The 23789-nt window shown below is 40.3% G+C and overlaps 1 protein-coding gene across 1 annotated transcript in view; it reads left to right on the forward strand.

Moving 5' to 3' along the window:
• LOC111569263 (heparan sulfate glucosamine 3-O-sulfotransferase 3A1-like) overlaps positions 1 to 22597 on the forward strand; it is a 44157-nt gene extending 21560 nt beyond the window's left edge. The window contains exon 2 of the mRNA XM_055004202.1: positions 19941 to 22597. Within this exon, the coding sequence (XP_054860177.1) occupies positions 19941 to 20562 (622 nt within the window). The 3' untranslated portion in view covers positions 20563 to 22597. The remainder of the gene's footprint in view (positions 1 to 19940) is intronic.
• Positions 22598 to 23789: the final 1192 nt, after the last annotated feature.

Raw genomic sequence — 23789 nt, forward strand, 5'->3', positions numbered from 1 at the left:
AATGTGTGCTCTTGAATGATCGTGCCCGCCCAGCCCCTCCTCATTATTGTCTTTTACACTCTATTTATTTATTTTCTAATTGTGATTTGGACAGACCGTATTTATTCACGCCGCAGCCTCTCTCCGTATCTAAGGCACATCCGTCATTCAAGGCTGGCAGAGTTTGACTCAATAACGCCGCAAATATCCAGCCATTATCTCTCTGCGGAGTACTACCTCAATGTTAATGTGTTTTTAGGACGATTACATCAGTGTGCAATATTGAAAAATAACCCTCTGATTGATAACATGAATCATCAAGCTCATGTCCCCTCCCCCCCTCAACACCTCATTTAGCATCTCCATAGCAACGTGCCGAGGACCTGCCTACATGCAATCACCTGCTCGCGTGAGTTTGGGTGGATTTGTAATCAGCTGGGCCTCAGTGAGAGTTGGAACATTTGTTACTGAACAGATACAGGAAAAAAACAGCTGCATGGTCCAAGCCCCCGTAACGCCGTACATAAATACAGCACGGACCTGCTGTAAGAGAATGAAGTGCAACATCCCTCATGGAGATAACTGTTAATCTATAGCCACTCAAGTGTAAGAGCTGTTCACTCAGTCTCTCAGCCAGCTCAGCACCAAGGCTTAACCATTTAGACACTGAAGGTAAAGTATTAAAATGATGCATAAGTTCATAAATACCATGCTATCATGGGTTTTCTCTCTTCTTCCCTGTCATTCATGATTAGGGCTGGGCAGCGTGGTTGAAATCCTTGACATGGTATTACAAGTTTTACCTGGTATCACTATGTGTAACACAAAACTGCATGTGGAGTCTCTTGCTGGTTGAGCGCTTTAAGGCAAAATGCAGAATTCCCAGTATGCATCTTACAGGGAACATGTGTCATCAGCCTCCTTCTTTTCTTCAGTTTCCCATCTCTATACGGTCAAATAATCAAGGTAATGGCAAACTTTTTCCCTCTAAAACATATCTAGATACTATAATTTTGCTGTGTTATGACGGATTAGTCCACTTACTGTTTTGATAAGCAAGTCACTGTTTTGAGACCCCCTCACAATCAAGTTTTTTCCATTGGTAACATGTCCAGATGGTGTTTTCATTAGTGTGAAGAGGTGCCAATGGGCAAAATAAGCAGTCAATACCATGGCTGAGCATTTCCACCTTAAAACCACACTGTACCAATGACAGTCTCAAAAACACAGATTCAGAGTTCTTGGGTTTCCTATGTCACAAACCTAAAGAACCAATCCTGACGTATATGGCTGAATTACTCCAGTTTTGCAGCTTGCCATTGGATCGTGTAGTTTTACAGTGTTTGAGCAGCATTGTAGCTGAGCTGTTGTATGTTCATATGATAGATAGATAGATAGATAGATAGATAGATAGATAGATAGATAGATAGATAGATAGATAGATAGATAGATAGATAGACAGATATAGATAGATACTTTATGAATCTCGAGGGAAATTCAAGGAGGAAGCAGTGTACAGTTACAGGTAAGCCATTTTAAGGCAGGAATATAGTATTTTCATGTAAAAAAAAAACAACAACTTGTAAACATATACCTTTGATACACAGAGAGGATTTTGATGGGTTTCATTAATGACCGGATGGGGACTTTAAGTCATTTTGTACTCCAAAACACCAAAAATTCCCATGTTCCGCCTTTGTGATGGTAAAAATTCAATGTTTTTTGTAGCAAACAAAGAAAGAACTTTCATCATCCTGAGCTGTAGGAGTTGATATGTTAAGATTTAGTAGGTAAGGATACTGTAAAATCAGAAGGAGTAAAACAGACTGTATGTAAACATGGATGCAGCTAGGTGTGATGTCAAATGTGAAGTCCAGAGTTGCTGCTTATGATTGGTGCCATCGATTCGTTTTGGAGCCAGGAACTTAAACATAAAAGTGTTGAGTATTACATCAACAAGCATTGGAAACATGTCCTGTTACCTTGGAGCAAAGTGAGGACTGGTTTACTAGAAACACCAGCCATTCCTCAAGTGGGCCACCATTAGCCATTTTAGCTACACAGGGCTAATGGTTCAGATATCATAAGTGGGTTTGCGCTTTAGGCTGCTTCTGCACTATTTACAATCTCAAGGTTTGGTTGTTTCCATTTGGGAGGCAGTATTTATTGGTTGGTTTGGGTACCTGCACTGAGAAGTAGTAGGCTCAGAGGCATGACTTCTTAATAGGTCTCATGATTCCTCCAAGCTGATGACTCCATCGGTTGTACCAAGTAGGAGAAGAGAAAAGAAGAGTCAAATGTATAAAAGAGAAGTCCCTGAGATGTTGTGAATGAAGCAGATCTGAGTTTAAAAAGGCGCATCCTTCTGTTGGTGGCTTTCTGTCAGCTCTGTCTCTGCACTCAAAGTCACTTTCCATTTTCAGTCGAGCACTCTTTTTAGCAGGGAGAAGGGAAAAACCTCCACTACACTTTATGCATTGTTCTAACCCCGACAATGAGGTTCTGCCCTGTAATTACATTCTATTTCTAAACCCATCCGTCTTTGCTCACGGAGAGCTGACAGGCTAAAACATTAGCACGTTGTCAGCGGCTCCTCAGACGCCGCAGTTCTCAGTTACACTTCATATTATCTTGCAACCTCAAGCCGGCTTCCCAGATGGGGTTACCTCTGTGCAGCGTGGGGAGAAAGAGGTGGTGTTTTCCTGCTGCACGGCCAGTTTAGCTCAGCCATGCTGGGGCCTCCTGGTTTCTCACTGGGGGTCTGTTGAATTCTGGGTCACAGCCCGGCCCCAGGCAACCGCTGGCTCCGTTTGAGCCATTCGTGTGCCGTTTCAGGCCTCATGACATTCCGCCGTGGGTGATTTTTCACCTTTTCTTTCAGCGACAACCTGTTCTCCATCGTGCCCCACCTCGCTGGCAATCACCGTGAGCTTTTTTTTTGCAACTGTTGCTGATAGCGCGGCGGCGGCGGCGGCCTCGCACACACACCTCGACGTCACCTGTTCTTTATGCATTGCACTGCTGCCTCGACAGAAACGAGCCACGCAAAGTTCCATTTTCCCCAGGCTATTTATTTAATGGATAATGCAAGGGACGCAAAATGGAAATCACGCATTCGACCATGTCTTTAACCCCGACTCCTCCCTGCATGCCTTCCCCAAACTAGCATTCATTCTCACTCCTGGTGAGCATAAATCATTTTGGTAATTTGTTATTACTGAGCTCATAATTTATTCTCCAAAAAAAAAATCTATCAAATATTTAAAGCTCCTCTGGGACATAATCTTCATCTTCCTCCGTCTGTGTCTCTCTGGCACCACAATCTAGGAGGAAAAACCTGCAGAGATTGCAGCTGCATGTTTGTAATGAGTTTACGTCAAAGGAAGTGATAAGGGGAAGCGTTCATACATGCTAATCTCTGCTTCTTCTGTGGTGGCAGGACGACACGGGGAGGTTGCAAGCTTCACTGGTGCTGTGCTCTTGCTGTGGCTTGGCACAGAGATGAGGAAAGCGATGTGATGTGCCAGGCGCTTTGTATTCTGAGCCTGGGAGTGGAAGGATGGAGGAGGGAAGAAGGAGGGAGAAAATCAAATAGGAGAAGGAGACAGAGAAGAAGAGAGCACAGAGACGGTGTAATCACTTCTGCACCCCCCACCGATAGTGCTGTCCGCCTGACACTCCACTCTTACCCCCAGCTTTCCCTGCACTCTCCAATATCTCACACCATCTATCTGCCGTTTCCTTTTTCTCCCTCTTGGTCAGTCTAAACAGAAACCTGAGCTCGCAGGTTCTGGATGTATTGCCTATGTGCAGAGCTGTTTTGCTATCTTGTTAACTTTTTTTGCTCAGGCTAGGTAAGCTTAGACTCTTGACTCCATGTGCTCCTAAAAAGTGTTTAAAGTTAACTGTCAAATATTTGGCTTTCATTATGCTACAACTATCCGATTTCATATGGAAATGATGTTTTACTGCCTCTTGCCCTCTTCTGCCTGCAGGTCCTGAGACAAAGTACTGTAAGAAATTAAAAACTGCAATGCAGTTCGGTGTGATGGCAGCTGAAATTGACACCAGCTCTCTGCTGCGAGGTGCTCCACAATGTCTGAGAGCAAAATACAATGATGTTCTGAGTTCACGGCGAAACAATCTGCCAGCCCCGTCTCCTCCAGCTCTGTTGGCTGAGATACTACCTGACTAATTTTGGCTTCTCTATATGCTTACATTTGCACAGAACAATGACTCCTTTTCAGAAGTTGTTCTATTTTAGAAAATCCCAGGCGGTTTACAGTCAGAACTCTCAAAAAGTATGCCAACAAGACTCAGACTTTGGTTTTCAACCTGTCAAGTTCCAGCTTTAATAGTGTGTGTGGTACAGTACAGTGCAGAATTATTATCAGCACATTGATCTGCTTACCTGTGCTGTGGGTGTGAGATGAAAACTCCACTGAAGATTAAAGCGAGACATTCTGAAGATGTGGGTTTTGAGGATGCACACGACACCATATAACAAGGTTTTCATCTTGTGTGTGGTCAAAGTGTGTGGACAAAACACTCATGTAGCTGCAACCACACACATCATGCATTCACCACCACACCCAGCTCATTCCTTCCATTTGTTCCAGCCCTGGATTAAATCTTTTCTGTAGTTTTTTCCTTTATGTAGCATAGACTTTTTTAATTGGCAACAAATTTCATGAAAAGAGCAAACTAACAATGAACTGATCCTACTAACAAGTGTTGTCTGTGCAGCCAAGTGCTGATTTTGTTCCTCTGTGTCGTAGAGCTCAACTGTTGTCCAAAAACCATTAAAAAACACCCGAGTTGCACTGACATGTCCGCTTATGATGATTAACATGTGGACTGTAAGTTTTTGTTCCAATCAAGCCTACATACATCATTCAGCTGCCATGAACTCTACAAAACTAATTGTGTATTAATCTATGACTGGAAAAGTCCAGTTCAAAGAGGCCACATGGTGCACATTTAGAGGTACATCATTTTATTTTAGGAATCCACTAAAGTATATTTGCATGCTTTAAAGCTCCAAAAACATATTATTTTTGTCATACTGTACATTACTGCAGCATTTCTGACTGAAATACATCGTTTTAGCCACCATGTCTTTAAGGCCTCACTGCTAATGATAGCAATGTGCTGCTGGTTTTGCATTTTAAGTCCAGATCTGAGTATATGGATGTAATTCTAGTGAAGAAATAACAACAGACTGCAAGAAAGCGGCTAATCTTTACGTAACAAAAGCATAACCTGGACTTTAAACAAAGTGTTTCAGTCAGTTAAACAGTGTTTAATGTAGAGAATTACTCCCTTTGGCACTGACTTTGAGATTTGTCACTTGCATACCTTATATATGTATGAGAAAGTATATAACACTCAAAGAAAGGTAAAACCCAAAAAGCGTAATATGGGCTCTTTAAAAAAATGTTTGCAAGAAAAGAAAAGAAAAAAACAGCTACAGAAAAGAACTGTTTTGATCAGCTTATTTTAAAAAATAACTATATTAGCATACATGTTATGTATGTTTTTCCAGTTGGCTTGGGGTTGAGCGTCACAGACAGTAGAAAAGCAGAGTTTTACATTTTATTTGTGGCCGTTGCCTTTCTCTATAAAAGAAAATACAGAATATTAACAGCTGTATCCGTAAGTGTGTCTGATACACAACAGTGAAACTCTCTTAAATGCTCTCTAGGTATCCATGACACCAGTTACCTCATCTTTACACCAGCTCCCTGCTGGATGTTAGCGAACCATTCTAGTGAAACACAAGCCCACAGAAAGACTACGTTTCTAACAGTATAATGTCAAACAGATGCAGTAAAAGCACAAACTACTCAGGATTAAATGTAACTCTGGACTGCTGACTGTTCAGTTTGGAATAAGGTGCAATAAGGGGTGCATCACGTTGATTTTATCCGACATACCAATATTTTCCAACTGATTTTGCCAAATATGCACATTATTTCCCCCTAACTGCAGAGAACATGAGGCCTCTCCTTTAGCAAACTTAACATGTTATTATATCTAATCTTATAATGCAAGTACATACATCAAGTTCAATGCTTTTAAATGTACACATTAACTGTGCAAAATACAACTACTTCAAAGTACATGAAAAACATATATTTTTATGTAGCATTTTCCTGTTATCTGCCTGTTAATGTTAATTTTGGGCCGATGCCAATATTTCTTATTAGAGCCTTTTTTGGCTGATACCGATGACATGCCGACGTCTTTTTACACTCCAAGCTTCAGTATGTTTACGTTAGAATCAGTTAATGGAGCAGTACTTGATAAGGAAATATTCTGCACCAACAGAAAGATTAATACTTCATATGATAAAAGACGTAGGTATTACAGTATGGTTACGGCTGTGTTGAACAGACTAATTGTAATATAGCGTTTAAGCACATTCTTAAAAGTTTAATGGCCACGTTCCGTTTGTGTTTGAGACGTCTTCTCGAGTCTGCTCATGTTTCCTTACATTGATAACTATAATGAAACCATCATCTTTGATTTTACAAGGCTGAGTTTAATACGGAGTGCTCATTAGATGATAAAAGAAGGGCTTAGGAACGCAGCAGGGCAGGAATATCTTGTTTTTCCTGCAGAAACAGAGTGAAAGAGAGCTGTTTTAAGAGGGAAAATAAAAGTACAGTACAATAGTGTACACAAGAGGCTGTACGATTTGGGGAGTTTCATCCCAGCAAGAAGAGAAAACGCAAAATGGTTTGTTTCTGGAATCAATATCACAACACTGAGCTACTGTAGAGAGATGTTCACTGGTGCTGTACAAAGACAGGAAGGGGAAAAGGATTGTCTTTTTGCCAGCCCAGCATATTTGCAGCTGGAGGATCTGAAACTCAGCTTTAGTTATCAGACTTTAGCTTTTATATTTTTAAACCGGGGAGCTTTCCTGTCTTATTTCTCTGTCTTAATATTGGAGTTTCTTCTTCTTTCAGCTAGCAACAGCAGCAGTGGAGGCTCCCCAGCAGACATGTGGCCCATAACGGATATCTTTTTAGTGACAGTCTATGCAGCATATTCAGCGGGCTGAAATGTTTATATTGAATGTTTCAGCAGCTTGAAAATCACCATGGCAGTGGTCCCAAAGACAAAAGCCCTAGCCTTTTGTCATGGGTAATTATCACAGAGTAGGCCCCTTAAAGCCTTCCATTTGGCTCTGAGAAAATTCACATTTAATTTTGCTCTCGTGCATTTGACACAGGGCTTTTTAAATATTTTTTTTGTATTCAAATCAGGCTTAAATGTAGAATTTAAATTCCCATTGAAATGGCTTTCCGTTTGAGAGGAAGCAGCTCTTTGTAATTTTTCTTTCCCCAGATTATTTCAGTACTAGAACCCACACAGAAAGGATAAGCAGGGCTGTAGAAAGGCCGCTTGAAATTTCCTAATGAATCCACCTACAGTATATAAGCGAACATTGGAAAACACAATACCTTGAAAAGGAGCTTTGGTATTAAACCCCAGTTTAGGTGTCTTATCTTCCACGAGCTGCTGAGTCCCTAAAAAACTGACTTGGCAGAATGAAAAATAGCAGTGAGCTTTCGCCAAACCCGCTGAAGAGTCATCTCCACACACTCCGTCTGAAAGTCTATGTAGCGCCGAACAAGTGGGTCAGAAAAATATGAAAAAGTAATGTTAGCACAGTCTGTGGATCTACTCAGAGCTATATACTATCCATGTGATGACATTAGATGCAATGCAGAGCTCCTCTCTGGGTTATGTTTAGTGGTCGGGTCTTATAGTAATTTGGTTTAATGGAACATGAATCACTAAATGCAGAATTAAGCCTCCTCTCTGCTGGCTGCTCTCAGTTTGTGTGGGTTTTTCAGACTCTCCAGGCAATAATCGGAATTGGTTCTGCGTCTCAGCTAATTCGGACACAGGCTTTTTCTTGGCTCCATGTTTTACACCCGCCGCTGAAATGCATCTCAAGTGATCCCATGTCAGGGTAATTGCACCTATCCACGTAAAAAAAAAAAAAGTCCAGGTGTAAATGCACCGTAACAGCATTTTGGACAGAATAAATTCAGCGGCTCGAGCCTCGCAGAGAGGTGTGAAATGGAGCCAGTTCCCCAGGCAGCATGTGTGTTCTTACACTCCACCCAAAACACTGGATTACCAATAATGCTGCAGATAAGCGGAGCTCAGGTTGGTCTTGATTTGAGCAGAATTGAGACAAAATGAACAGGCTCAGAATAGAAGCAGGACAAATGTCAGACAGTCTCAGACCAGCCAATCAATGAAAAAAAAAAAAGCAGAATCTGTATGTTATTTTAGTTTACTAAAGACAGAAATTATTTTTAAATACATGCACAGGAGTATGGATTATAGATTTAGCAGGCGTTTTATATGTAGTACAACCAAGCAGATGAACCTCCAGGGCAGAAAAATGAAGCAAACGCCAAAGTGCCATCAACTGCAGTTCCTCGATTGGCCACTAGAGGCTGGCTACAATCCCCATAGATATCCATGTTATAACGCCCAACTTTACAGCAGAAATAAACATGTTTACAAGCTCGTACAAATTTAGGTATTGGTCTCTATAGCTTATTTCTCTGTTCATGATAACTGGAATAGGGATGAATTTTTATACAAGTCATTCATTTAAATCTTATTAGGGTTGAAAGTTATGTATAATTAAAGTGGTGTGGTGCTATCACAGGATTTTCCACAGGCCAGAGACGTCTGCATGGCCAATTATAGCAGGTCTCACCTCTTTCTCATTATTAGATTAGGTGGGTGTTAGGCTGATCTCACAATACAAAGGTTTTAGGCCGATTTACCCTCTTTTTACCTCTCTCAACAATCGGAGTAAACATCTAGTCTGGGATCTTGGTCTGAACCAGAATATTTGGTAACGTTAGGGATTTACAGATTCGGTCTTAAACCGTCCAAAATGCTCACAAACTCACCAAGATCATCCTGGTAATCTCAAATATGCAGCATTTATAAACTAAAATCGGGACGGATACGATTAGCACTCAGCATTCTATCCCTTGAGGCTAACTTTAACTACAGATATTAGAACTAAATTAAATTCCACAGTTCTTGCTAAACAGTTGACAAATTGGGTTTAACCTTCTGCTTTGGTTTTATTTCTTCTTATGGAAAAATATTAGCTGTATTACAGCTAGTTGTCGCACTACAGTCTCCATTTTTTTTTTATATCCGTTTCCCCATAATCACCTGAGGCGGCGCACTGCTCCATGATCATCTTAACCCTCCTGTTGTCCTCATTTATGGGCATCAAAAAATATTTTTTCCTTGTCTGAAAAAAAATCCAAAAATTCAGCAAAAAAATTCCCCAAATTTCTGAAAAATTGCAAAACCTTCAGGAAGAAAATTCCAATAATTCCTTAAAAGTAGATTTTTTTGTGAATGTTCTTAAGAAACATTTTTAACTTTTCTTTTTTTCCACCAAAAAATGTTCAACGATTTCCCAAAAATGTTGAAAATGTGGACATCAGAAGTTTCACTGTGAAAATATATTTTTTCCACATTTTCAAACTTTAAAACGCATCAATTTTGACCCGCAGGACGACACCAGGGTTAATATTATCCTGTAGTGTTTGCATGTCTGAGATTAGGGAAAAGAATGTGAAGTTTCTCCACATCTACAACTAGGTATGAAAATCTGATTTTAAACTTCTGTAGTGTCAGAGTCACCACACTGAGCTGTAAATCTGCCACTGAGGCTCATCCATGAGTAGAACCTTTGTTTTTTAGCCACAGTAGCACCGTGGCTCGAGGGATTAAATGTTTGACCAGTTGGTTGAGCCTCTTCTTTGGTTCGGACTGAAATACCTCAACAACTGTTAGATGGATACACAGATATGCAGATGGATGTAACACCAGCAGACAGGTGATAAGACACCATGTGACTTATCTCAACCATTTAGCATGGAGCTAAAGCTAAACGTGAGCACACCTGATCTTGGAACAAAATGCCATTTGTAAAGGAGATATTTCTGTCCATTTTCCTTTCTCCTTTCTATTTTTGCCCTCTTTCTGTCCCTCATCCCCTCCACTCCTCACCTCTGATATTCAGTCTGGATCTGGGAGCGAGCTGCTGATGTCTGAAAGGCTTCGGATGGCCTGAATGCATCCTGCACACAGGAGGTGAATAATTCACAAGCAAGTTGCCATAAAGATAAAGCTTATTTTTCACCCCTTACGCAATAAAACGCCGGACACTCAGCAACCGAGGGAGGAAAGGAAAAAAGAAAGAAGGATTCTGTTAAAAATACTGTTGACAAATTTATAAGAACATACTGCAAAGCTAACTCTATAAATTTTTTACTAAATCGCATAGTGGTTGTTGTATGGAAAGAAGGAGGAAAGCCTCAAAGCTCAGTGGTAGGGAAAGCGTCCAGCAGGGAGATTTATTTCTATAAGACTTTATGTAAAAAGTGTTTTTACTACAGCGCATGATACAATATTACTCTTCATTCAGTAACAAATCGCATACGTCTGATCATTTTTTTCTTTCCGGCTATTATTTACGAGGTCTGTAATATTGGAGCGTGTATGGAAAAACACAAATTTTCCAAGTGCAGCCAGACATTGTAACTGAGATCAACTGCAGTGGCAACAGGCCAGAATATATTTTTCTAACTGTGTGTTCAAATGCTTTCAACGGCTAACAGTCGCTGTGAGTTAATATTAGGAAAAAGTCCACTTTATATTTATTTCTTTTATAGGTTTTCCCTTCATCTCGGGCTCAGGGAGGACAAAAAGCTTCATTCTCTACAGTTTTCCGCCTGTATTTGTCTTCTATTAACAATGAGAAGTTCTTAATGATAACGAGTTATTTTAAATATGACAAATAGGTTTGTTTTTTTTAAGTATCTTTCCATTATCAGTACAATTTCCTGCTCTCCTCCCTAAACATTGCCGCCACACGCAACACATTCATATCCCACGTCTTATTTGAACCATAACTAATCATCAGTTTCCTGTTATTTAGAAGCTGCTATTCTCAGTGAATTCATTTTACATTTTTCTTTTCACCACGCTGACACCGTTATCTCGTGTCCCCGGTGTCGTGCAGAGTTTCTTTCCTTCCTACTTGCTCTTTATCAAATCCTTGTCATTTCCCAGAGGAAAACAGTTGACCATGTCCTCCTATTTTGTTTTCCAAGAATACTCTCTTATCTAAGAATTGTACGTCTCTCAGAATTGCTTCCCACCGACGACGGTTCCCATGAACCACTTTGATTTTGTGCTGTATTTCCAAGAGAATCCCCCCTGGATACGTTTGTCATAAGTGACAAAAGTGGACAGTGTGTGCAGAGATTTTTCTTTTGCTTGATTAAAATGAAGTTTTCCATTCTTAACAAGGTGTGACGACAGTTATTGTCTTAGCTGAATGTAATGAAACAGTCCTCATCATATGAAATTATATTAAACAAGACCTTCACTATAAAACAATGTTTGACTTCAGGATAAAATATCAGAATAAAGAGAAAAAAAACTAAAGGCCAAGTTTGCATAAAACTCAACATAATCATCTGATATGAGATCTGGATACAAAGTAAGAATTAACCTTCTGAACCACAAAACCGACTGGCGGACTTGAAAACATGTATTAAAGAAATTTCCAAAATGACACCATTTATTAGAGACAGAAACTGTAAAAACTGAAGGAAAAATTGGATTTTCCATTTTACTTGAACTGCACATCGCTGATGTACCATTCCACTGGAAAATTAAACTAAAAAAATTGATCTAAGCTTCATTTTTTATATATATAATTCATCCAAATCACCTTGTTCTACATGTCTCGTTTCAAAATTTCATTAAAACCAAACCCTTCAACCAGATGTTGTAAAAAACTAAACATTCAGCACTTGTTCTCACAGCTGAGAGGCCATTATTGACAAAAATTCACTGACTTTTTGGTTGAACTGCAGGCAGTGTTTGCAAATAGAAAACTAAATAAAAACACAAATAGTTAAATATTTATAGCATGTGGAGCCACCATTTTTCCAGTAGTGGTAACATCTGAGCGAACTTTCAAAAGTGTTTTACACATTTATTCTTTTTGGTAAAACAAATAATCAAAGAAATCCAGCTTTCATTTTTATTCTTTTTTATGATTTATGGCAGCCTAACAGAACTAAGTCTAATCTGTCATCTTGCACAGAAGGTCTCTAATTCTGTCCATGATTGTGCTGTTTCCATGAATTATATTGCATTGAAAATCCAACAGTGAGTAAAAATGTGACAGTAGCAAAAAATGCCCAGAAACACGTTTAATATATTAGATGTTTGGACTAACTGTAAGTTTTGGTTTTGAGTGTTCATTAGAAAAGCTGGTCGTAAACCAAGGCATGGAAAAAAATGTCAGGATAAATTAGAATATATTATTTGAATGTATAGGACAGTGTAAAATCGTTTCCGTCTAAAACAGGAGGAGCTTTTGTTACAGTCCAAGGCAAAAACAGTTGATTTCAGTGCTTACATACCTCAACTCATGAGGTCAAACAAATGATATAAAATCACAAAATGAATCCATTTGATTGAAATTATTTCCTGTACACTGAGTCTCATTCATCTGATTCGTAACAAAAACATGAAACATGGTAATATGGAAACTGCACAGTTCAGACTGTAGTAATCCTGCATGTAGACGTGTTGGAGGAGTACTTTTCAGTTTTAAATCCTCCTCCCAGCTGGATAGTAAAATGCATGTGTCCAGGTAAAGGTGACAGTGTGGGAGGATTAGAAATCCAGCAGAGGGAACAAAAAACCCTGATCCTTTAGGGCTGAGGCTGCCGGGTTCACCATACAGATGATTATCCTGATGCCAGGAAGCTCACATCTGTAATCCATGAATTAAAATGCAAGTATCTCTCAGCACTCAGCCTCCGCTAATGAAGCCAGTCACATTGTGCTCCTCGCTTCCCAACCAATGAAATATGTGATTAATACTAAAAGAGGTGAATTAGAGTTTATTTTCAGTTTGTTATTCATAGGTGTTTCCATGGGATCCCGGAGAAATTTTCAGCGAACATCATCCCGCCTCGTACGTTTCCTCCTGGATGCCTTTATTATGCTGTAGTTTAAAGAGCCCACATGGTGCACATTTACATGTACATCATTTTATTTTAGGAGTCCACTAAAGTATGTCTGCATGTTTCAATGCTCCAAAAACATATAATTTTTTGTCATACTGTACATTACTGCATTTCTGGCTGAAATAAACCATTTTAGCCACCATGTCTTTAAGGCTTCACTACTAATGATAGCAATGTGCTGTTGGTTTTGCATTTTAAGTCCAGATCGGAGTATATGGATGTAATTCTAGTGAGGAACGGCAAACTGCAAGAAAGCTGCTATTTTTTCTTTGGAAGTTATGCCAAACTAACCGCTAAACAGGCTTTATGCAAATGTGTGACACAGTGGAAAAAAAAAAAAAAAAACCTCAAGAAAGGAGAAACCGAAAAAGCATAATATGTGCTCTTTAAAAAAATGTTTGCAAGAAAAGAAAAAAAAAACAGCTACAGAAAAGAACTGTTTTGCTCAGCTTATTTTAAAAAAATAACTGTATACTAGCATACGTGTTTTTTGGACATTTACCCGGAGAAATCCCGGAGAAATTTGCAGCGCCTGCTAACATCATCCCGCCTCGTACATTTCCTCCTGGATGCCTTTATGCGTTTCGGCGCTACCGGCGATTCCAGCCCGCGGGGCAGGTAAAGCGCCGTGTTGTTGCACAAGGTTGACAGAGCAGTAAAGCTCCCAGCTCAGAGAGGTGGGCTTTCCTCTCACCGCTCAGCAGCCATTACTCTAAATCACCTCCCTCCTCCATGACCTCCGCGAGCATCCACTGACCTGGAAAATATCTGGCGAGTCCAAGCCACCAAGAGCGGCGCTGGCTCTCGCCTTCGCCTGCAAACAGCAGAAATATTGAGCCAATTACAAGATTATTATCTGGTGGTGGTGGCAGGGGGAACTCTGTGGGAGTGTATTTATGCCTGCCAGGACTCCCCGCTGGAAGAGGAAAAATGAATCAAAGAGCTCATGGGGGAGAAGTGGACGGCACTCATGCCCACTTGCCTCTGTGTCTTTACAACTGTCATCAATTGACAGACTCTGGCTCCGATCCAAACCCTCTATTTCTGAAAAAAGGTCAGGGATGACATCAGGAAACGGCCCATTTGGAGCCGATCGCTTGTTGGTTTTTCTGCTAATTCATATGCAATGCTGTCATATTATGCGTGCACCTGATTTACAGTAAATAAGACCTTACGGTTTATTTGGGGGCTCAGACGTGACTCAGCCTGGATACTGACGGCAGAGTTGAGGTGGTTTGTGAGTGAAATTCGTTCAGTAGGGAAATGAAAGCAGTGATGCGTCAGGGCCTTTATTCCAAAGTGGTTACTTTATAGACAAGCTTACAAAGGATGCATTGAGTGATGTACAGCCTGTTACTGTGTACATTGGATTTGGTTTTTAATAGGGAATCGTTTGCCTGAAAGACTCCTGGCATCCTGCTGCAGCTAGTTAGTTCCATATGAGAGGAATGACGTACAACTACAGAATGTTACGTTCCTGTCATGCACAGAACCTGTTTGTTTGTTCACATCCTAGACGCCTTAGTCATCCTTCATATTTTCTGTAGTTTCTAGTACTCCGATGCATGCCAGAGCAGTGAATTTGATTTAAAGGGAAGCCAGGGTTCATGTGCCGTGTTTCTTGTTTGGTTTTTGGGCCTGCGTCTTGTTTCATGAGTCGATCCCGCTGCCTGTGTTTCATGCATCAGCGTGCTCGGGGAGTTGTATTTTAGCAGCACGATGAAGACATCAAAGCGGAATCTGGAACTGCAGTAAATCTCCAGCTCTTGGACGGTTTGTCATCTGTTACATCACCTACCACTGCCAGTAAAGTTTCATTAGAAAGCGCCGCATGCTTCTGCTGCAGAATGGAAAGAAATACCCCAGTGTAGTTCACTTACTGTAAAGCCAAGTGTGCTTTGCAGCTTTCTCCCCCGAGTAAAACTTAAAAGTGAAGAGTTGAGCATTAGTCACTGAATTGACTTAATTCATTGAAAATGTGAGGTTTTGTCTGAAATGTCATCACTGTGCCAATACAAGGTGACCCAAAGGATAACCTTTCTGAATGTCTTGTACATATACGCTTTATTGGACAACGCGCCAAAATGTTCTACCAAACTGTCTGTAATCAAGTTGCATTGTGGGTAATGCAGGAAAGAGGAATAACAATAACAGTATCTAGTTCTGCTGTATTAGTTTGTGCCTTTCATTTAACCTGCTGAACCCCAAAATTCACCAGAGACATTTAATCTCTTAAAAAACTAAAACAACACCATTTATCAGACCCAGAAAAAGTAAAAACAAGAAAGAATGATCAGATTTTCCAACAGTCCTTGAATAAATCATGTGTGACCTGCTGCTCTCTCAGCCAAACTAACTAAATAGGAGCTTATGAATTGTGATATTTCATCAGAATCACTTTATTCTACATGCCTCAGTTCAAAATTTGCCAAGAATAAAGCCAATAGTCACAAGACAAAAATACAGAAACTTTGTAGCTGCACTGGGTTGAACTGCAGGCAGTGTTTATGCAGAGCAGATAGAAGAAAAATGTGGAAACAAAATAAAAATCTAAATATCTATAGTATGTAGAATCACCATATTTGTTCCAGCATTTTGGTAACAAATATGAGCTCTTGGATAATGTACATATTGATTCCACTTTTTTTCTATTTTTTTAAAAATTTATGACTAGGGTTTTTTCCATAGAGATGCAGGAATTTATATTGCAGTGAAAAATGAGTTCAGAGTGAGTAAAAATGCAACTAATATATCAAGATTCCCAAAGTGTAAAAGTAAAGCAATGGTTAATCTGTGGAATATTAAACTAATCACTTAATCAATAATAAAAAAATACACGTTTCAACTTCCTTTATTAAGTACCAGAACAAGTGTTGCCTGATCTTTAATCGGTATCTGTTTCATGTCACTGCACTCTACAGAAGCACCTGAAACCATTCTTCCAATAACTATAAAATTTACATCAGCCTGAATACTTGAGTGCTTTATGACTTCCATACATGGACTCCCAAACATGGATGTCTTCATGTCGTCTTTAACACACCATACAACATACCTCACTGACCCTGAAAATCCACCCCCGAGTGCCCCACCGCCACCGCCACCGCTGTGAGTGCATCGACCACAGAACAAGCTCGACACATGCCATCAAATATGGATGCTTCCTTTAGTACATTCTCATTTCTTTTTCATAACACAATAATGTTCTCTTTTGCGTCGGGAAATTGCGCTACTATATGGGGTTGTTCCGGAAAAGTCCAGCAGCTCCCAAATCAGCGTGATCCTGACCGTGCAGGCAGGAAGACACTCGGAACTACCAGCATGCCGGCGTCTGCGATCCCCCTCGGTTATCAATAATTAGTCTCTGTATTCTTTCATCACTGACTTGTCAGCTTAGTAGCCACTGCAGTCCCACACGGCATTGATCTGGTTTTAAAGCACCAGGACGCTGCCTCACTCTGGACTCCCGGTGTGACGGAGCAGAGCTAATGCGAGAGGAAAGGAGTCTTGTCCATATCCGTCTTTACACAGCTGCATGAGAAGTCACAGACACTGAGAGGACTCTGGAGGTCAGGTGACGGTCAGTGCTGCCGGCAGATGTCCAGACATCGGTACACCTGTGTTGCTCTGTTTCTCCTATTATCGACCTCTTCCTGCCCGTCCCTTTTGTGCTGACCTCGTGATCTCAAAGAGGAACTCAGCAGCATCGACTGGATGTGTTTTGACATTGGCCTGAAGGTATTGATTCATGGCTTTTAGATCCGTTTCACTCCATGCGCTGAGCTCAACCGGCAGCTGTTTTAAAGCCTGAGACAACCATGAGGAAAACTGGCAAAGACATGCGTGTGCTTTCAGGTCAGTAATCTATAGCAGTTTGGGGATTCTTCATTTGGCATGGTTTTTAAGTTGTATTGTCACGACTTAAATCCAAAATTCATTCTGGGCTAATTTAGTTCAAGCCACAAAGGGAGTCTCATCCAGATGTTTTTTCATGCATCTATTCTTGTTCGAGTACAAAAGAATACCTTTAACGTCTCAGAAAGCATGCAGAGAATTCAATCCTCCACTATATAAAATACTGTCTTGCAATTTTAGGGAAAGTGGTTTGGATCCACAACTAAATTTATTGGACTCTTCCACATCTCCACAAAGTTTCATCAAATTTGGCTTTGTACTTATTTGGTAATCTTACTGACAGACAAAAAACAAGCCTTTGTTTCAGAACAAAAACAGCTTCACTTAATTCAATTTAAACCAAACCCTCGGATGGCTGGAGGAATTATGTCCATCAGGAGCAAAGAACAAAAGTTGTATGATATTGTTGGAGCCACAAATTCTGCAGGTGGATGTTGGGGTGGCTGGACAGGTCCAGAAAGCATCGAACTTTCACACAGAAAATCACTTTTTCCATCCTGTTTCATAGTTCAACCATGATGTTCCTTTGAAGTCATCTGTCTTTTTGCATGTAAAGTTAATCCAACTTCTGTCATATCCAACCAGAGCTATAAAAAACACTAAATATGTTACATTAGGTTAAATATTGTGTGTCTGATGAAGGTGTTGACTGACAGTTTTCACACCAGCCCAAATATAGTGTATAAACCACACAAATTAACCATCTAAACAGGTTAGATATGAAATCACAAACATGCACTGTACATACAGCCCCTTTCTGACTGCAGACTAAAGTACCTGCTATAATAAACTAACCACACAAGAAGAACACTGGTGGCCATGTGCTGCTGACAATGGCATTGGTGACCAGATGATTGGCACCATTCAACAAAGTAACAGATTATATGTGAATCCCAACAATGAAAGTTTGTAAGACTACCCAGTGTAAAACTGTCAATGAAGAACATGTGTCAGTGGTGATCCTCAGCTCGCCACCTCTTCTTTATCTTATTGGGTTTTTTTTTTTAAGTTATTTTGTTGGCTTTTTTTTTATTAGACTGGTCTAGTCAAGAGACGGATAGGAAAGTAGGGAGAAGAAATGGGGGAAGACCTATATCAAAGGGCCATGAGTTGGAATCGAACCCTGGCCACTGTGTTTGGAGATTACAGCCCGCTCAACCAGTTGGGTGCCATCTCTACCTTATTGGTTTAAAGAAAATTTAAATACAGACTGATCTGCTCTGCAAATTCCTCCTTCCAGGAAAGATGAATTTGCTGAACGAAGGCAAAGCTCGCCAGCAAACGCCATGCAGTTGTAGTTGAAGTAATTCACATTCAAACAGGAGAACTACTGATGCTACTGCGCTGTAGTTTTTATAACAATACAGCGTTAGGGCAAGGGGTCGTGCAAAGTATGGCTCCAGTGCATCATCAAGCCATGATTTCGGGTCCATCCAGCTGTTATTTTCTGACCCGTATAATGTGTTTAGAAGGAAATCTCTAAATATCCTTTACACAGACTTTATTTTTTGCAGTGGTGTTTTGCACAATGTCACCCTGCCAACGTATGCGTCATTGTGTGTGGGGGGGGTAATTACCGACATTGTCTGTTGTCATTAAACTTGGACGACTTGTTGGAATAAAGCCCTCAGTGAAACCAGCCATCACATTCATCGTGACAGCTGGCATCTTTTAGAAAAGGAACTCTGTTTGTCTAAAGCTCAGCCTCAGCAAACAACTCAGTGCCCTCTCTCTCATTTCATGCTGTGTATGTTAAACAGAGCATGATTGTATACCGGCGTCTTAGCAAGGGAGAAGAATGGTGCCCATCACAGCAGAAAAAGACACTTACTGGCAGGCGGAAGCTACACTTTGATCGTACGGGCTTCGCTGCATGTGCCTGGAAACAACAAATTCAAGTGTTGAGGAGTGTTCGGGAAAATTTCAGAGAACCTCCTTCCTTCGGGGTCTCGGTGGTTCTGTCACAGGTGGCAAACTTCCCTGGGAGAAGCTCGGGCCACTTAGCCGGTGCCAGTCCTCGTTTGAAGCAGCACCAGCCAAGCAGATGAATAATTGACGCTTGCATTCTGTACTTTGGTGAATTTTAAAGCTGTATTCTGCAGAGACTCTAAATGGTAGAGGGAGGCCACGTTAATCATTCATGGGCTGCTTTTACCGCTTTGCTTAAGGTCACTGTCCTGAAGGCAGCCGGGCAGCAGCAAAGTGTAGAAAGAGGAGTGCAAGTAGAGAGGTGGAATGTAAGAAAAGGGCAAGAAAAATGGGCTGAGACTAATTTAAATCTACAACCAGATGTTATGATCACGGGGACTGCTCCAGTTGAACTGTGTGTGATATTTAGAATATCAGTCTACAACACAGGAATTTGCCAATTCATGTCTCTAAGAAACACACTGAGAAACCATAAGTACAATTTGTGAGGAAAAAAATTAATTATTTGGTTTCAGTTTAACGGAAAGGACCTTTTTCTCTGATGTTCTTTTATCATGGATTGCAAAAACTGGAAGACAAGATGTAGAAAGATCCTCGAGGGTTAATAATTTAATAACTGTCACTACTGTAAGTACAGGTACGGAGGTTGACATTCATCTCTTTGTGCCTGAGTCAAATGCACCCAAGGGAGAGCTTCTCTTGGTTTCATAACGCCACATTTCTTTACAATCCGGAGTCGTGCCACCGCCAAAACTGCCAATCAACATTTGGTCACACATGCTCGGAATCAAATAAATAAACTACTGCAAACAAACCGTTTCCAGTGTTATTCTTTATTGATTGGATCCAAAGTTTTTGATGACTTAGCCGGACTTCATCCAGTCGTACTGTTTATTGAAGTAGGAATGCTTGTATAACTGTGACAGTTGCTCAGTATGCTTCACTCAGAAGTTAAGGTCAAATAAATATCTCACTTCCTTTTTCTTTTTCTTCCTCCAGGGAGCTGATGCCGAAGACCCTGGAGGGCCAGATCACCATGGAGAAAACCCCCAGCTACTTTGTGACCAGAGAGGCTCCAGCGAGGATCTCGGCCATGTCCCGGGACACCAAGTTAATCGTGGTGGTGAGGGACCCTGTCACCAGGGCCATCTCGGACTACACGCAGACGCTGTCCAAGAAGCCCGACATTCCCTCTTTTGAGAGCCTCACCTTCAAAAACAGGACTACGGGGCTCATCGACACGTCGTGGAGCGCCATCCAGATTGGCATCTACGCCAAGCACCTGGACAACTGGCTGCAGTACTTCCCCATGGACCAGATCTTGTTCGTGAGCGGCGAGCGTCTGATCAGCGACCCGGCCGGAGAGCTGGGCCGAGTGCAGGACTTCTTGGGCCTCAAGAGGATCATCACGGACAAACACTTTTACTTTAACCAGACCAAGGGATTCCCGTGCCTCAAGAAAGCAGAGGGCAGCAGCAAGCCTCACTGCCTGGGAAAAACCAAAGGGCGCACCCATCCGAACATTGACCCCGAGGTGGTGCAGAGGCTACGGGACTTCTACAGGCCCTTCAACATGAAGTTCTACCAGATGACTGGACGCTTCTTTGGATGGGATGACTGAATGTTTTTCTTTTTGATACCTGGAATCTTTAATTAGAGGGCCTCGCTTGACAGAAAGAAATACTGATATTTGGAGAATAAAGTTGGATTATTATGAGAATGAAGTTATAATTACATTAATATAGTCCTAACGACATTCAAAGCAAATATCGATTATTTTATTAAAATCAGGAAAAATGGATATTTTGGCAAAAAAATGTTCATGAGTAAACTCACAGTGCATATTTTTGTGAAAATGGGGGTAGAGTTCAGGCTTATAATCAACCATTTAAACCTCATCTGATCGACCTGATTTAATATTTTGGTTTTATTTTTGAAATATGAAATCTTTTATATAATTTAAAAGACTTTTATAACATTAAACCTTTATTCTGGTTAAATAATGATTTATTTTTTTGCTTTTGTTGTTTAGTTTTGTTTAAATTTTCAGCATAGTGCAGATGACATTATTATTATTATAGTATTAATACATTTTGTCACTCTGTTGCAATTTTATTATACAATTCTGAGCGTAAAGATAGATTTATATATATCTAAAATAATATAAATCAAAAACAGGAGAATGTTGTGTTTAATGTCAAAATATTAGCACTTTTTTGTCAAAATATCTGCCAGTTTTCCTTAATATTGCAGTATCGCGTTAATTTCAAAATATTAGCACTGTTTTGCCGAAATCTGACATTTTTTTCTTAATATTGCAGTTATTAATTTATTCTGTCCTGCCATTTAGAAAATGTATTCAAAATACTTTGAGTTTTCTCATAAAATCTGTACTTTATTCTCATAATTTGTGACTTTTGACTCAATTCTTATAAACCTCTGACTTAGTTTTATGAGTTTTCTATCTTTTTCCCCTCCATCTTCAGCACTAACCCTAAGCAATACGCAGCTGTAACAGGAGAGAAAAAGGCCCAATCTCCCTCAGTGGCGCTCCAGATATGCAGTATTTGTTACATTTCCCATCATCAGAGCTGCTTCTAGTCCATGCTCATAGAGATGTTTTCTTCAAAAAAAAGATTGCGTTGTTGAAGGATTTGCGTCATATCTCCCTGCACTATCTGATTTTTTTTTTAATTTATTTTTTTTTTTTTTAGTTTAAAAGTCCTTGGCTGTGGAACAGAAATTATGCAGTTGCTTCTGGAAGACGGCGGGTGAAATCAAAACGTGTCCAGGCGGCTTTTGATAAAAACTGAGCGATTAATGCCATATTCTGAACATTCATAGCTGCTTTGAAATTTCAACATTTTTCTAGCAAAAAAGTAATAATAATAATATGAAAAGATAAAAATATATGTATTTTTGAAATGTATTTATTCAAGAAATACACAAGCAGTATGTATGTATTTTGAATAACACCTCAGCGATTATTTCCTGTTATTATGCTCGCCATGCCTTTAGAGTTTGTTTTCTACTAAAAACATGTTATCCTCACTTTAATTTCAGGTGTTTCCGTATGTATTTACTATACATGAATGAGTGGGAAGTGAGAACACGTTTCCAGTTAGCTCTTTGTTATTTCAAAGGTCGTTTCCCACCTTAAGTTAATGAAGCTACAGGCAAAAGATAGCATTCACTGCTGTTTGAGTGGTGGAGGGAAAAGACCTCCAAAAAAAGAGGGCCTTCCCCGAATCGTGACTCAGATTTCCTCGACATGCCTCCTTGTGAGTTAAATACACTTGATGTCACTGGTCTTCCTTGCCTGGAGGCAGAATATGTGTGGAAGTCTGTTTTAAACCCAGGGAGCATGAGAACAATGGCCGGGTTGTGTTCCTACTTTCTGTCAACTTGTATTGTGAGCCACTTTCTGAAAGCAGATGTGCCTCAAAAGATACACAATCAGTGTTTTTCTTTCTTTTCTTTTTTTTTTTTTTTTGGTGTGGGCATCAGAAAAAAGCTAATATAGATTTTTTTTTTTTTTTAGGGTTGGGGGTTATGTAACCAATCTAACTGTGCTGTTCTGACTGTTGCTTTCTAAAAGTTGTTGGGATTTTTAAGGCACTCCTTCAATAAAAGATGTTCTATGTAAAAAAAAAAAAAAAAAAAAAAAAGAAAAAAGGTTATTTACATAGATTCCTTTTTCATCAAGGCAGTGATTCAGGCTCAACAATAGGAAAACGCAGAGGACCAAACACTGAAGTCATCACAGTGCTGCTCACGCATCTAATGAGCTCAGCTTCCTGCAGAATCGCTCCCCGGCTGCTCCTTTCCTCTATCTCCTCCGTTACACCTTCACACATTGTCTCTGCTTATCTCTGTCCAGCCTCCAGGGCAGAGTGTCACAGGAGGCACTGAGGATTTTACAAGACGCCTGCAGTCCGACAGCCATATTTTGGGTGTGCTGGCAGCTCTTTAGCGTCCTGAAGAGGCAGGTACAAGCTTTTTGGGGGAACATTTGCAAGGAAGTTGGAGTGGCACTCTCGGATTTCTTGGCTTGGAAAATGCAATTAGTGTGCACATGACAAGCAAAGCAAACGTTCATCCAGACATTAGTGATGACGGTACTTCAAAAAGTTCCCGGAAATGAGAGGCATAACTTCCATTTTAGTGCAAAACTGTTCACTATAAAGTTTCATATTGCTGTCCATTTGTTGTCATCTCTGCGATGGCACCCTTTGGAAATCAGTGGGTGAAAGGGAAACCAAAAAATGTACCACAAAAAAGCCAAAACTGTGATCAAGTGCCTTCATAAAGAAAGAACTACCCCCAAGGACGTCGACAAAGACATGGTCATCACACTTGGTAAGGACTCCCCTTGCTACTGAACCATAAAAACAGTGGGTTGCTGATTTCAAAGGAGGAGGAAGAGCACCGGCCTCCAAAATCAGACAATTAAGTGGAGGCCATTCACCGCATATTCATGATCGATAGACGCGTTACTGTCCAACACATTGGACATCAGTGTTGGCTCAGTTCACGCTGTTTTGAAAGACAGCTTGGATATGATCAAACTGTCTGCATAGTGGGTGCTCAAAATGTTAACACCAGATCAAAAGTTGAAGAAAATGGCAATTTTGAGGATCTTTATGACTCGTTTTAAAGCTGGTTTGGCCAAAGTCCCCAAGAGATTTGAAGCATGGGTTCACTTCTTTGATCCTGAATCGAATAATCAAAACAAATAATGGAAAAACTCTGGTTCTCCACCTCCCATACAGGTCAAGCAAGCGGCAGTGATCAATTGCTCTTGATTGACTCTGTCCAGAAGAGTCAAGTCATTAATGGGGACTACTA

This window comes from Amphiprion ocellaris, chromosome 18 (assembly GCF_022539595.1).
Source record: "Amphiprion ocellaris isolate individual 3 ecotype Okinawa chromosome 18, ASM2253959v1, whole genome shotgun sequence".
NCBI lineage: Eukaryota > Metazoa > Chordata > Actinopteri > Pomacentridae > Amphiprion > Amphiprion ocellaris.